Raw genomic sequence first — 14,147 nt, forward strand, 5'->3', positions numbered from 1 at the left:
GGTCCCTTTTAATATCTTTGGGGGTTACCACACTTTGTATTCCCAGTGATGTATTAAGAGTTTGAAAATGTTATAAAAACCATCGCTTTAAAAGGGTTTTTCGATACCACGGCTTATAAATGGTTGGAAGACGTCTTCACAGCTAAAGGGGCCAAACCTACAACTGGACAGTTTTCCATAGGTGCATTATATATCTCCCTGTGTCAGGTCAACCTTTGCTTTTTCCATTAAGTACCTCACCCATCTATTGATCTGAAAGACAGGGACATGTGCAGCTATTCTACAATAAACTAGGCATTATGCTATTATATTAGCATAACTAATTTTGCTTTTTCTATTAAGTACCTTCTGTATGGTCAGTTTGTTTTACCTGTTTTATCTGGCATACTAGCCACAATTAAATTTATTTATTAAGTACCTCACCCATCCGTTGATCTGAAAGACAGGGACAACATGTGCAGCTATTCTGCAATAAAGTAGGTTTTGCGCTATTATATTAGCATAACTAATTATCGCTGGCCTTTCATAAACATATTCTCTAGGCTGTTCCATTCTCTTGCACCTCTTCCCTATGTTTTTTTTAAAATGCCAATTAAATCCAAAACTTTCCTCTTGCAAAAGGTCCCAGAGCACCCATAACAGCCACCTGTGGGTGGTTTCTGTAGACTGGAGCCTTACTTGGAAGAAACCAGTTGCTGGTCCCTTACTTTTCTCATGCAGCAGAATGTGCACCTTAGGTCATTTCTATAGCAACAAGCCATCTTATCTACATTCTATGCTTTTGACAGTATTTTAGCCTTGGAGAAATATACAGGAAAAATGAAACGGCAGTGTAGAATGCAACGTCTCCGCTAAAAAGCATTATGTAACGAGCATCACCATTTGCGACAGAACTGTTTGCTTTTACAAGAGAGGGCAACAACTGCGCAATTCAACTCCCAAGTTCGTATTTTAATGACAAATGTAACCAAGCACTTTTATTCACTTTATTGCAAATTGTATAAAATTTTCCCTTCACCAGGGCCACTGTTTCCAGGAAACATATTGAATATACTCATGCTCATTTATGAAGGAAGCTTCCTGACAACATTCATCTGGATCTTTTCAAGTTTATAAAACAGTATTTAAAACACTGAATTTTCAAGAAGTAGTTGTATAGCTGATACTGTTTTCCAAAAAGGCTTTAAATCTACAATTACATCTTTGTAGAAACAGCTTTAACCTGTGTACAAATCCGATTAAAACGACCCTCTCTCCAGGGTTCGCTAGGGGGCTTAGTAATAGTTCCAGAGGGAACTTGAGCTTTTCATTTAGGAACCCACATATTTCCATGTGTGTCCGGAGCTCTAGTATAAGGGATGTTCCAAATCCACGGACGATCTGCAATAGAAAGAGAAAAAGCTCAGGGCTGATTGTACCATCAATAGAAAAGGAGCTGGCTGACGAGCAATTAGACTTCTTAACAAAATGCAGGAGTCAGACATTTGTTTCATAATTCTTATTTTCCACTTCCCCAACTAATTGACCCTTAACTACGGGGTTCTGGTATCTAGAAACAGTAAGTAGATTATTCACAGTACCTTCCAACAGAAATGAAGTACTGATCCCTATGGCCTCATGACAAGCACATGGTCTTTTTTTCTTGTGTATCATCCTTGTACCACAGAGCTTGAGGCTGGGGCACATAGCCAAAGCAGGAATCTCAACAAATAAGCATATTTCATAAGTGAACTAAGTGATATAAACACAAAAGCTAGTGTGACTTAACCACAGTTTGTTGGAATTCCTAGAACCTCAGCTTTAACTTTGGAAAATCCCAACTGGCTACGACAGTAGAAAACAATTCTGGACGAACATCTTCAGTGTGCTACCTAAGCATCACTTACCAAATCCATCCATTGCACTAGCAGCACTTGGCCAATAGGAGACCTATAGTTTTGTTTTTTGCCATCAAGTCACAGCTTACTTACAGCAACCCTGTAGGGTTGTCAAGGCCAGAGCCATTCAGAGGTGGTTTGCCATTGCCTGCCTCTGCGTAGTGACCCTGGTATTCCTTGGCAGTGTCCCATACAAATACTGAGCAGGGCTGACTCTGCTTAGCTTACAAGATTAGGCTAGCGTGGAGTATCCATGTCAGGGCAGACCTATGTACCTATCATCCTGAATGCATCACTGACCACAGAGCAACAGGTGTCGGCTGTTACCAGGATGGCTTTTTATCACCTTAGTGAGTTCGGCAATTAGTCCCCTATCTGTCTCAATCCAGCCTGGCCACAGTGATCCATACAATAGCCACCTGCAGGCTGGATTACTGTAACTCGCTCTATGTAGGGCTGCCCCTGAGACTACTCCAGAAGCTTCAATTGGTACAGAATGCAGCTGCGAGGGTCCTAGCAAGGGTCCATTGGAGAGTTTCTGTTCAACCTACTTTCTGCCAACGGCATTGGTTGCCAATACGCTTCTGGATCAGGTTCAAGGTGCTGGTTTTAACCTTTAAAGCCCTTAATGGTCTGGGACCCTCATACATGTCCCCCCAAGGATGCTTTGTTCTAGTTCTCAAAATCTACTGTAAGTTCCTAGCCCGAGAGCAGTCCGATAGTCCTCGACCAGGGCCAAGGGGCCTTTTGGGCCATGGCCTCTGCCTGGTGGATCTGGTCCAGTTCCACAGGGCCTGCAAGGGTGGAGATGTTTCACCAGGCACATGGTTGAGGCTGCGCTATTAGATCGACTGGTCACCGGGAGGAGTCCCCCCCTTCTATATGCTCCCTGTGGTCCCCCTCCCCGCTTACAATGCAGAGAGTCTGTTTGTCTTGGGGGTCAGCTCTGCTGGGAGCTTAAGGTGCCATCTTTATTATTTGTATTATTTTATGGGGTTTAATCCATTGTAAAGGTTTCTCTATTTTAAATGTATATTTGACATGTTGTTACCTGCCCCGAGCCCTGCAGTTGGGGGCAGGGCGTGGGTGATATAAAGCTAAAGTATAATAAATGATAGCTTGTCTGCAAGACAGAGCTCTTATCACCCTGCCACCAACTTTTTCTTTTATTTCCCCAGGAACACAAGGGACCACCTTACTAAAGCACACTTTGACACATAAAAATGGATACAGAAAGTGCTGACCCTGCAGCATACGGTGTTCTCTGTAACCTTGCACAAAGCTACTTCAGCCTTGGCAGGAACTGGCCCACAGTAACTTTGTTCTGGCAGCAAAAAGTATCAAGAAAACATTTCCCTTACCATACAAACATGACTTCTCTTCACAATTCTATATTAGAATTAACTGAGGCATAAAGGTAGAGGCGAACAATTAATAAAGGTAGAGGTGAACACTAATAAAACACAGGGCTGTGGTCAAAGAATGGGTAGTATTGCAAGCTACTTCTTACTCAAAGATGATCTAATGGTGAGTCTCAGTAGAAACAAATAAAAAGTCAAGGGGGGAGAAAAACGAACAGGACAGCAGCGGGGGTGGGAAATATGTACACTGTATTCAAAATACATTAATTGACCCTGGCTCAGGAATCAGAATGTAAAACACGCAGGAAAAGAGCTACACAGTTAGTAGCTTGCTCATCCTACAGAAATGTAACAATGGTGTCAGTACTGTACCATTTTATAAACTGTATTCAATTTTTGATACTGGGTTTACATTACTTGTTCTTCTTCCAACACCCCCCAAGCTACATTGTGTTTCAATAAGCCCATTCCTTAAAACCGCCCTGATCTGATTAGCCAAGGCTAGCCCAATCTCAGAAGCTAAGCAGGGTTGGTCCTGGCTAGTACCTGGATGGGAGATCACCAAGGAACACCAGTGTCACTATGCACACAGACAGACAATGGCAAACCATTTCTGAAAGTTTCTTGCCTTGAAAAGCCTATGGAGTCAACATAAGTCAGCTGTCACTTGACGGCAAAAATACAAACAAACCCTTAAAACAGTACATCAAACAAAAATGTAAGGGGAAGGCTTTGAAAAACAAAAGGTTTATGTCTTCTAACACTTAACAGTCCCAGGGCATGAATACCTTTTCTTGCTAATCCTTTTTGTACCTGACTAAAGTCTGTTTTGCCCTGACCTGGATGGCCCAGGCTAGCCTGATCTCGTCAGATCTCAGAAGCTAAGCAGGGTCAGCCCTGGTTAGTATTTGGATGGGAGACCACCAAGGAATACCAGGGTTGCTGTGCAGAGGAAGGCACTGGCAAACCACCTCTGTTAGTCTCTTGCCCTGAACACCCCCAAAAAGGGGTTGCCATAAGTTGGCTGCGACTTGACAGCACTTTACACACATACAAAGTCTGTTTTGGATCAGGCTAGGCCCAGAAAGATATCCTATTTGCAAAACCGAAGCACCCACATTAGGTTGACATACGGATGAATTTCTTCCCATTTCTTCATTTTTATCAGCAAATCTTTCACCCCCATCTCCAGTACTTTATTACCCAATCACCACTTCACCCACATAAGGTGCCAGTTGTAGCATGATCAACAGGCCTCATGTAGAGACCATCTTTGGCCCATTTGATTAGGAAAATGCCTGTCGTCCACATTTCCATAAATTCCAATGCATCTTTGAAGCAGTGCTTTGACATATTTCTTTAACGTATTCCTACATGGCACTCTGAAGTTTAAGGCAGCTTCCGGTAAACAGAATGCAATAAAACAGATTAAGAACTTGGATCAGTTGCCTTGACCATCCCCTGGGAATTTAAGAAGCCCGGGCTTTTCTTAGCCAAGCTCTATGCTCTGTCCTGCAGCACCAGACAGGCTACTCATACTAGTTAAGAGCCTCAGAAATCCCACACTGGTAAAGTGAGGGATGAAGGAGCGTGGAATGGCTTTGTCTACTGAACTACCAGGGGACAGGGCTTGGCAGCACACTGACAGCTACGATGCTTCTACTTTAGATTGCAAGCCGGCTAGCACAGGCTGTTTCCTTTTTTAATTTCTGCACAGCATGTTATCAAATTTCTGTGATTTATCAACAACTTCTGATGTGCATTTTAGTTCAGATTTCCAGTGCAGCCTCTGTCCCCATTTTGGTATAATATGAAAGCTTGCTGGAAGATCCAAACAACAGAGCGGCAGTAATACAGAACCTTTAGGCTTATTACAGTAAAATCTGTTACGTGTATGCACTGTAACTCAATGCCTGTAGTGGGGAAAGCTGTGGCTCCATGAAAGAGCATCTGCTTGGCATGTAGAAGGTCCCAGGTTCCAAGTGCGATAGATGGCTCGGCCACCAGATCAAGTCCCCTCCCGGTTACCAATATTACTCCATGTGATGCACAGTGATTGAGCTACATTGTTGGCCACTGTGAAAACAGACTGCTGGACTTGATGGACCTTGGTCTGATCTACCATGGCCTTTCTTATGTAGGTATCATCTTGGTTTTACTGCATTGACTTATACCTGTGTAATTCCACTGCACCTTGCCTAAGCAGTTTGACTACCAATTCTGTAAGCCCAGCCCAACTGCAATGTTCATTGGATATCTTATGCTGTAATGGCACTGTTTCTCTGTTCTGTAATTTTCCTTTATTCTCAGCAACAAAGGCAGGCTATAACACATATAAATAAATATACTTCAGGTTTTCTTCAGGTAAAATCTTCTGGCTGTTTCATTTCTTCGTGTGGTTTAGTGTTTTAGACATGGAGGGGGATGGAAGAGATAAAGAAAGGGTAGAGCCAGAATCAAAGCTTTTTCTAGAAAAGAATCTTCTCAGAAACATTCTGGGGGTTTTCTGCTTACATGTACCAGCCTTTGAAAACCCAGCCACTGCCAGAATTACCATGTGAATAGTGAAAGGAAAGAGAAATGGGAAGAAAAGGGAATAGAACAATGGTTTTCTTTTGCCTGCATCTTCTGTCAAATTGCTACAGTTACTGACAAAAATTACCGTATCATTTCATACTTAAGTGTATTAATCTACTTCACAAGGACCAATGAGACATTTGACTATTATCATGTACAACACAAAAATACATGTAATAGGAAGTAAAAAATTTTTGTAGCAATTTGCTGTGTTTTAAACAGAAAAAAACTATGACAGATCAATTTCTAAACTTGCAGATTTACAAAGTCTTCCACTCTCAAAAAAGAAGAAAAGAAACTGACTGCCCAGCAGTTTTTCCCATCATTAGGACCTGAAGATGGCTTATCCATCCGTTAAGACTCAGATTTGAGCAGCCTGCATCAAGTATCCCAACATTTACTTTGCAGAGCAAAGGTGAACAGGACAACAGCTGCAAAGGAGACTTTCAGCACAATCCTGCTCTTCTTGCCCTTGTGCCAGGAAGAACAGCTTTGCTATTAAACCTCTCCGTGCTGATGGAGCACAAAGCCATGCCAGTGAAAATAAAAATTACACCAGTGTTGTGCTATCAGGGCAAGGCTATTCCCCAAATACCTAACTCCAGTGGCACTCTGCCAGAGCAAGGGGGGGGGGAGAGTAGGACAGGGTTGAGGAATGGTGTGAGCCTGAACCATAGCTCACTTGGGATCTTTCACCTGCAAAGGGGTGGAGTAAGTTAAAATACTCCATCTGGAGTCAACAGAGGGCCCCAGATGACTGCCTTCCTCTTCCAGTGCAAAGGACGTCAGCAAGAAAACAACTCACATAGCAAGGGGCTACATCACTCTGTCCCTATATCTCAGCAGTTACGGAATTACTACTGGGGACTTTGTGCAAAGTACCCTTTTACCAATTCCATCACCAAATGAAGAGTTCTGCATAGCCAACCAGCATCAGAAGGGCAGGTGTCTAAGTCATGTGAGTTCTCCAATGCCTTTACATGCTTGTGAGTTCACACAAACACTCACCATGATCCTTAATTCCACTGCTTCAACTGGGGCTGTTAGAACCAGATACCCCATAAAGTATGCAAGAGGGGGAGGCTCACTGGATAGGAGCCCATGCTCATATTTTATGGGCAGCCCCATTCTTTCCCCTCAATCACCCAAGGTGCAAGTGGCACTCGCCCCATGGCCACAGAGCACCTCCTCTCTCTGCACTTCAAGGACACTGTACTTGCTTGACCACCGTTCATCACTGGGTAGCAAGTTTCCCCATCTGTCAGGCTTCTAGGAGCAGGTGTACCCACATGCTTGAGAGGGGAGGCACTTGAGGCATCTTGCTGAGGGGTCCCCAAAATCTGGCACCACCCCATCTATCTTCTAGCCTCTTTATAAGCAATCACCCAATATGTACAGGAACAAGGTTGTTCCCACACCAATGGCACGAAGGGCTACTCCAGGATCAGAAGAGCATGCCTATTACATTAGGTGCTTTGGAACTCAGGCAGGACAATGCTGCTGCAGTGGTCTTGTTTGTGGGCTTCCTAGAGGCACCTGGTTGGCAACTGTGTGAACAGACTGCTGGACTTGATGGACCTTGGTCTGATCCAGCATGGCTTTTCTTACATTCTTATGTACTGCAGCAATGACCAGAGCAATGACATTTGTCAGTATGTAGCACTGACAACAGCTTGTTCCCATGACATGAACCACCACCTCATTCCTCATCTCTGCTCATGATGGGCACACATTTGAAAAGCGGGCAGTGAATTCATCACAACACCCCTCCAAGGCAAAGAGTCTATACCTAACCCATGGCCTTGCCACTGGATCTCCAGCAAGGGCTATGGAGAAGGTCCCAGCCACTCCACGTCCACATAACTCCCTGCTCCAGAGTACCACTGACACAAGGAACCACACAGGGGGGTTTACAGGATGTGAAGGATGGGTGAGATGGCTAATGGGGTCTATGGAGACAACAAGCAAAACAGTGTGATGGGAAGCGTTGCTGAATGGGATGAAAAGGGCTTAGCAAAATGGGAGGTCCCCTGGAGCCTGAAGCCAGACTCCGTGCGCAATCATCAGGCCTCCCCAAGTGCCCTTTGTTCCTGCTCCTAGAGCTATGTGATTAGGGAGTTATTCTCTGGAGTGAGATACCCCAAGCTGCTTCTCCCTTTTTGAAAATTGTCATTGGGATACCCAAGAAGTGGGATTTCCCTTGGAGAACACATTTCCATCTCCTATGGGTGGATGTCTAATCCATCCCACTTCTCAAAACATTGCTTTTTTTCCAGAGCTACCAGTCAGCAGACAGTACTGCCTCTTTTGAACTGGCTGTTGTGGAATGCGTTCTTCCACGTGGCTCCTTTTCTCCCCTCTCTGACATACGAAACAAATGAAGCTGCCTCATTCAAAGCGCCACAGATACCAATACAAATGTGATGTGGGCAGTAGTAACGTGACCTCCGTGGAATAATTTCACGCCACAGTGGCATCCAAACCCTTCTCCTGAGAAGGTTCTGGGCTCTACACACAGCCCTCCTAATTGCTGGGTCATGAGAAGTGTTGTCTATTCCTGGGAGCATGCTTATGCACTGTGTGAGAGAGCAGAATATGGGCCAAGGGTTTTGTGGAACCATCATGGCATCTCAACCATTGGCACACTTTGATTGGTGCCTTTTTTTGCATAAGTACCATGGGAGGAGTTGTCAAAACGTTATGATTGGTGGAGGGCAGAGTTTCTAGGGATGCTGTGGGAGTGCCTGTCTCTTACAATGTTACTGCTTGTTTCTGATGGTATTGTTTTGTTCTCTACATTATCTGCTAAGAGTACATTGGATCTCTACTAGAATGAATGCACAGATCTAAAATCTGGTGTTTATTTGCTACACTTCTGTGCTAGCCTTCTCCAGCGGAGCTCAGAGGACACTGTTAGCCAGCCCTACAGCCAGAAGCAATAACACAAAGTGACAGCAGATGTGTAGAGAGGTAGAATAGAGAGGTGGTATACTTGCTTGAAGCTTCACGGCTGAGTGGGAATTGAACATGAGTTTTTGTGTAAGAGACCAATTCAATGGAATATTTGCCATGCGATCTGAGCAGCGGCTGCAGTTAGCCTTAAAAAGCACTGGTGCTGTTTATACTGTGGAGGACCTGGTTCTCTAAGAGATGGTCTTACGTGCTGGGCAACTCTAGTATTAGATATTATCTGAGTCTGCAGCTGTTGGAACTTGGCCATGTCTTCTAGATGTATTAAGTTTATTTATCCAATTTGTTCTCTGCATTTGAGAAGGAGGTCTTACCTTTACTTTCATACTTCTCCGGGGGCAGATCATAAGGTACAGGAAATGATGCTGGCTCATCAGAAAGCAGGCTTTCCTTAACTTGGAAATAGCCAGTATCCAGACCCTGTGACAAAATGCAGACAGACATGGCCTTACAGTCAAGCAATTTTGTTTGTTTCCTTTTCCTTCCAGCTTTTGTTATATCTATTGCTCCACACTGTTCCAATGCTTTATTGATGTTATTTATAGTCCACCTTTTGCACTGAGACTCAAGGCAGATTACACAATGTAAATCAATGCAGTCAACCGGGCAATAACTCTAATAAGCAATGTAACATGAGTAGGGTGCAGAAATTTGAAACAGACCTGTTATCTAAACAAAGCACAAGTATTAAACACAACATGTTAAAGCAGAAACACAATGCATTTTGTTGGATCAGCCTTTTATGAAGTAACCCTATTTTGTTTATAAAAATGCCCTACTAAACAAATGTTTGGTGCTTTGTGGTTGTGTTTATAGCTTATTCAGCGGTTCAAGACATCTGATCAAACAATTTTCTGTACATTTGTAATTCTTTATCTTGTTCAAGTTGGTCAGTCCCTCTAGAGCCAGTGTGGTATAGTGGTTAAGAGCAGTGGTTTGGAGCAGTGGAGTCTGATCTGGAGAACCGGGTTTGAGTCCCCACTCCTCCACATGAGCAGCAGAGGCTAATCTGGTGAACTGGATTTGTTTCCCCACTCCTACACACGAAGCCAGCTGGGTGACCTTGGGCAAGTTACACTCTCTCAGCCTCACTCACTTCACAGGGTGTCTGTTGTGGGGAAGGGAAGGTGATTGTAAGCCGGTTTGAGTCTCCCTTAAGTGGTAGAGAAAGTCGGCATATAAAAACCAACTCTTCTTCTTCTAGAGCAGGAGTGGGGAACCTTTTTTCTGCCAAGGGCCATTTGGATATTTATAACATCATTCGAGGGACATACAAAATTATCAACTTAAAAATTAGCCTGCTATATTTGGTCAAATATTTAGCCAAGAGGCATGACCGGAGACGGCTCCGAGTGTCTGCCACATAGAGCGACTCGCTTTTGAGCTCTGCAGTCTTCAGCTGGGCCCAAGAGATTCAGTAAACAGAAGACGGAGTGAGCGACATGCCACTTGGGGCTTGTAGGCGAACGAGCCCAGTCCAGTAACACCCAGATCTGGCACTTTCCTGCCCTACGCGTCTTTTGCAGGACTTAGAGGGGAAAGAACCAAAAGGGAGAGGGGGTACCGACCAAGCCCCAAGCAGGCAGCTGCCCAGATGAACCCCCCAGCGTGGGCAAGCGGGCAGGCATCCAACCGGTGGTGCACTTGCCCACCTGGTGGCACAAGATTGTCTATTGCACCAGCCGGGCATAGACTTCAGCCACATGCTTAAGTTGCTCCTGCGCCTCATGGTCGGGGCCGGATTCTATGCTGGCTCCTGTTACCTCCACCTGCAGGGATGAACTGAGGACACACTGGCTAAGAACTCCCCCCCTCGTGCATTCTGGCACTGCCCCCTTTAACCCCTCCATTGTGGCCACTTCCGCCCCCAATCCTCTTGTAGTACAGAGGGCATATGCTTCTCCATGGCCTGGGCGGGAAAGAGTTAACACAGTTTCTTGTGCGGTTCTAGCAGCTCCATAGCTAATGACTCTTCTGCAAATGGGAAAGCTGGTTCTTTTTCTTGGCAAAACAAACTCACATCATCCTTGAAAAGAAGCTATTCCTGTCCACGGAAGGGGCGGATCGCCAGTCTGAGATCCTTCTGAGCTAGAGATCTGCAAGGACTCACGAATGGCCAGACCAAATGATTTCGTGGGCCTTATACGGGCCCCTGGGCCTGACGTTCCCCACCCCTGTTCTAGAGGCATTTATGCTGAAGATGAGCACTGACTGATGGTGTCTTAAAGACTGCAATCTAAATTCACGTGCAGGGTTTTTTAAAAATCCCACTTCCTACTGCAGCTCCTGTTCCCCTGAAAAGTTACTCCTATTGGTTAGGGGACTCTCGAGTGGAATTAGATGTGGTACGAGGAACTACAGATGGATGGGTACATCCACTGTCTCTCCAAGCACATAGGGAAGCATTCCACGAATGCGGGCTCTCTGCTTTGATCCTGGCCCATGTTAAGAGGATGTTTGCTTTGAATCACTGATGGAAAGAAGGCTTTTTTAAATGATGTAAATAAAAATAACTAACCAAATAATTAGCCTCCAATTGGTGTGTTCTGACCTGCAATTAGATCAAGTGAGAAAATGAAAGATATATGCAGTAAGAAAAATTAAAAATAGGTGCCAAGTCTGAAAAGGTTGAAGATAATGTATGACTGCAGTGACTCCCAACAAGGTGTCCACAGGCACCATGATGCTCACTGATGGGTTTCCTGGTGCTCATTTGCTTCTTTGAAGAAACACTTCTTATACAAAGCAGAGAGCCAACCCTGGCTTTCCGGTACTTCACTGGAGCTAAAACATGCTTCAAAAGAGCCAGCATGGTATAGTGGTTAAGAGAAGTGGAATCTGATCTGGAGAATCAGGTTTGATTCCCCACTCCTCCCATGAACAGTGGACGCTAATATGGTGAACCAGGTTGGTTTCCCCACTCCTACGCATGAAGCCAGCTGGGTGACCTTGGGCTAGTCACAGCTCTCTTAGAGCTCTCTCAGCCCCACTTACCTCACAAGGTGTCTGCTGCGGGGAGGAGAAGAAAAGGTGATTGAAAGCCGGTTTGATTCTTCCTTAAGTGGTAGAGAAATTCGGCGTATAAAAACCAACTCTTTTTCTTCTTCTACTTGTGTGCCTGCAGGGACCACCCATTCAGAAACAGCTCCCTCCATTGTGGGAAAGATGTCTGGCCTGCAGCCTTCCAACGTTTTGTGACTGCCACAGCACCCAGCCAGTCACAAAAAGCCAGACTGCACAAAAATACAGCGTTTCAGAGCAGGTGTGCTCAGGCAAGGACACCCTCCCTCTGCTGTTTTCCCAGAGCAACTGACCCCCCCATTGTAATTTGTGCTTCAGGGGAAAATATAAACCTCTGTGTATTTGCTGGAAGTGGTATTTGATGCAAGGCAAACGAGTTGATGAAACAAGGAGGAGTTACCAGTACACTCCTTTCCTTTCCAGAGCAAGGCTGCATGTGTATGGGTGTGTGCGCATACACTGGTGAAGGAGCAGGTGGAAAGGGCCCTGGTGCTGTTATTTTCCCATCTGGAGCAAGGGTGCGTGCATAGCTATGCATCCTCCTTCACATGAAAGAGGAGAGAAGCCACTGTGGCAACTTCAAAGGTAACTACAGCAGCACTGGAGAATGGGAGGAGAGCTACCTTTAGTTGCTTGGGGAGTGACTGGTCACTCCCAAGTGTCTTTCTGCCCACCCCCTGATCTAAAGTACTCCAAAATTCAGGAGGGCCATAGGGGGGAAAGTGCCATTAATTTGTTGTTAGGCATTCTTCCTCATGGGGAGGAGCTATGGCTCAGTGGTAGAGCATTTTCTTGGCATGCAGAAGGACCCAGGTTCAATCCTTGCCATCTCCAGTTAAAAGGACCAGGTAGTAAGTGAAATGAAAGGCCTCTGCCTGAGACCCTGGAGAGCCAGCTGAATAGACAATATTGACCTTGATGGACTAATTATAAGGCAGCTTCATATGTGTTCATGTTCAGTTTTTGTTTACCTGCATATATAGCCTATTAAACTTTCATCTCTTATCTGGTCTAGTTCCATACCTTTTAATTCACTTATTCCACAGACTTCACCTCTTTCCCATTTCCTCTAATTTTCCTTTTAGTCTTTTTCTGAAAGTACAGTTCAGAAAGTCACTCTGATAAATAAGTGTTTCTGCTCTTAACTAATGAAGGTTCTCGACATGCACTTCTTTCTCAAAAGGCACAGAACTATCAAGTGACTTGCATTTGGCCCAGTGGAATCTGATCAGGTAACAAATTGTTTCGCCCACTGATAGAAAACGTACCTTACAATAAAACGTACCTGATAACAAATAAAGAAATTAATGCTTTCATTAGTTTGTTATTTGAAGACATGGCATGTGTCTGGCCTCTACATTTTAAAATAGGGCTGTCAAATTTTAGTGATCTCATTAAAAATCATCTAATAAATCAACTTAATCTATATTGATTTGCATTGGAATAAAATACCTCTGAATGTAAAAGCACACTTTCCATGGTTTTTACCTGATGTGCATGAGTGATGTTTGAGTAAGCATCATGTCGAGAAGCATATCTTTGTAAGAGGAAAATAGATCTTCTAAGATAGCTTCCTGCCACCTACATTTTTGTTAGCTTTTGCATTAAATATGACTAACAATTTCCAGAAATGTACTCCAGATTAATCAAGCAGCTTTTTTAGATGAGTAAAACCATTCTAACTGATCAAACAATCAAGGTTGAAATCCTCCATAAAAATTGCTAACTTAAGTCTAATCATGAGAAAAGAGCTAGAAGATCAAATTCGTATTTTAAAAAATCTGCTCCTATTGATGTCATACGAACATTCTAGAATATTCCCATGCTTAAAAATAATTAGGAGCCAATACAGCTGGAAAAAGTGGTTCTGATTGCACTCCCCATTAAATGGGGATTAGACTACAAATTATTATAAAAAGAATCGAAACTGGTACTATATTTCACATTTGTGAATAAAAAGTAAAATCAGTCTCAATTTTTATTTATTTTCTGAAGAAGCTCCTTAATGGAACATGCCTGGTGACTAACAATGGGTAGAATCCTGCCAGCTTTTTGACTCAATCCCACCCAATTCTCCTGCCTAGGACAAGTCCTCACTGCTTTTGTACATGTAGCTCCCATGATTCCCATCATCGCTTTTCTGGGTGGTCAAAGGCCATCCCTTCTTCCTTTTTCACCAGCAGAAGTAGGTTATAGCCATCCAATCCCATTTTCTTACATGGGACTAGGCATTTTTGCCCTCTTACCCTAATACTAACTTTTTCCGGCCTTAATTCCCTGACCGGTTTCCATTTTCAATCAGCCATAAAAATACATGTAACCAAATGTAATACTGTCTGGG

The 14,147-nt window shown here is 44.0% G+C and overlaps 1 protein-coding gene across 1 annotated transcript in view; it reads right to left on the bottom strand.

Annotated features, from left to right (window-relative positions):
• Nucleotides 1-1,276: 1,276 nt before the first annotated feature.
• The window catches only part of TDP1 (tyrosyl-DNA phosphodiesterase 1), a 39,083-nt gene continuing 26,212 nt past the window's right edge, over nt 1,277-14,147 (bottom strand). The window contains exons 14-15 of the mRNA XM_056851165.1: nt 9,100-9,205; nt 1,277-1,380 (exon numbers count right to left, since the gene is read on the bottom strand). Of these exons, the coding sequence (XP_056707143.1) occupies nt 1,307-1,380; nt 9,100-9,205 (180 nt within the window). The 3' untranslated portion in view covers nt 1,277-1,306. The remainder of the gene's footprint in view (nt 1,381-9,099; nt 9,206-14,147) is intronic.

The sequence above is a fragment of the Euleptes europaea genome, chromosome 6, assembly GCF_029931775.1.
Source record: "Euleptes europaea isolate rEulEur1 chromosome 6, rEulEur1.hap1, whole genome shotgun sequence".
In the NCBI taxonomy this organism is placed as follows: Eukaryota; Metazoa; Chordata; class Lepidosauria; order Squamata; family Sphaerodactylidae; genus Euleptes; species Euleptes europaea.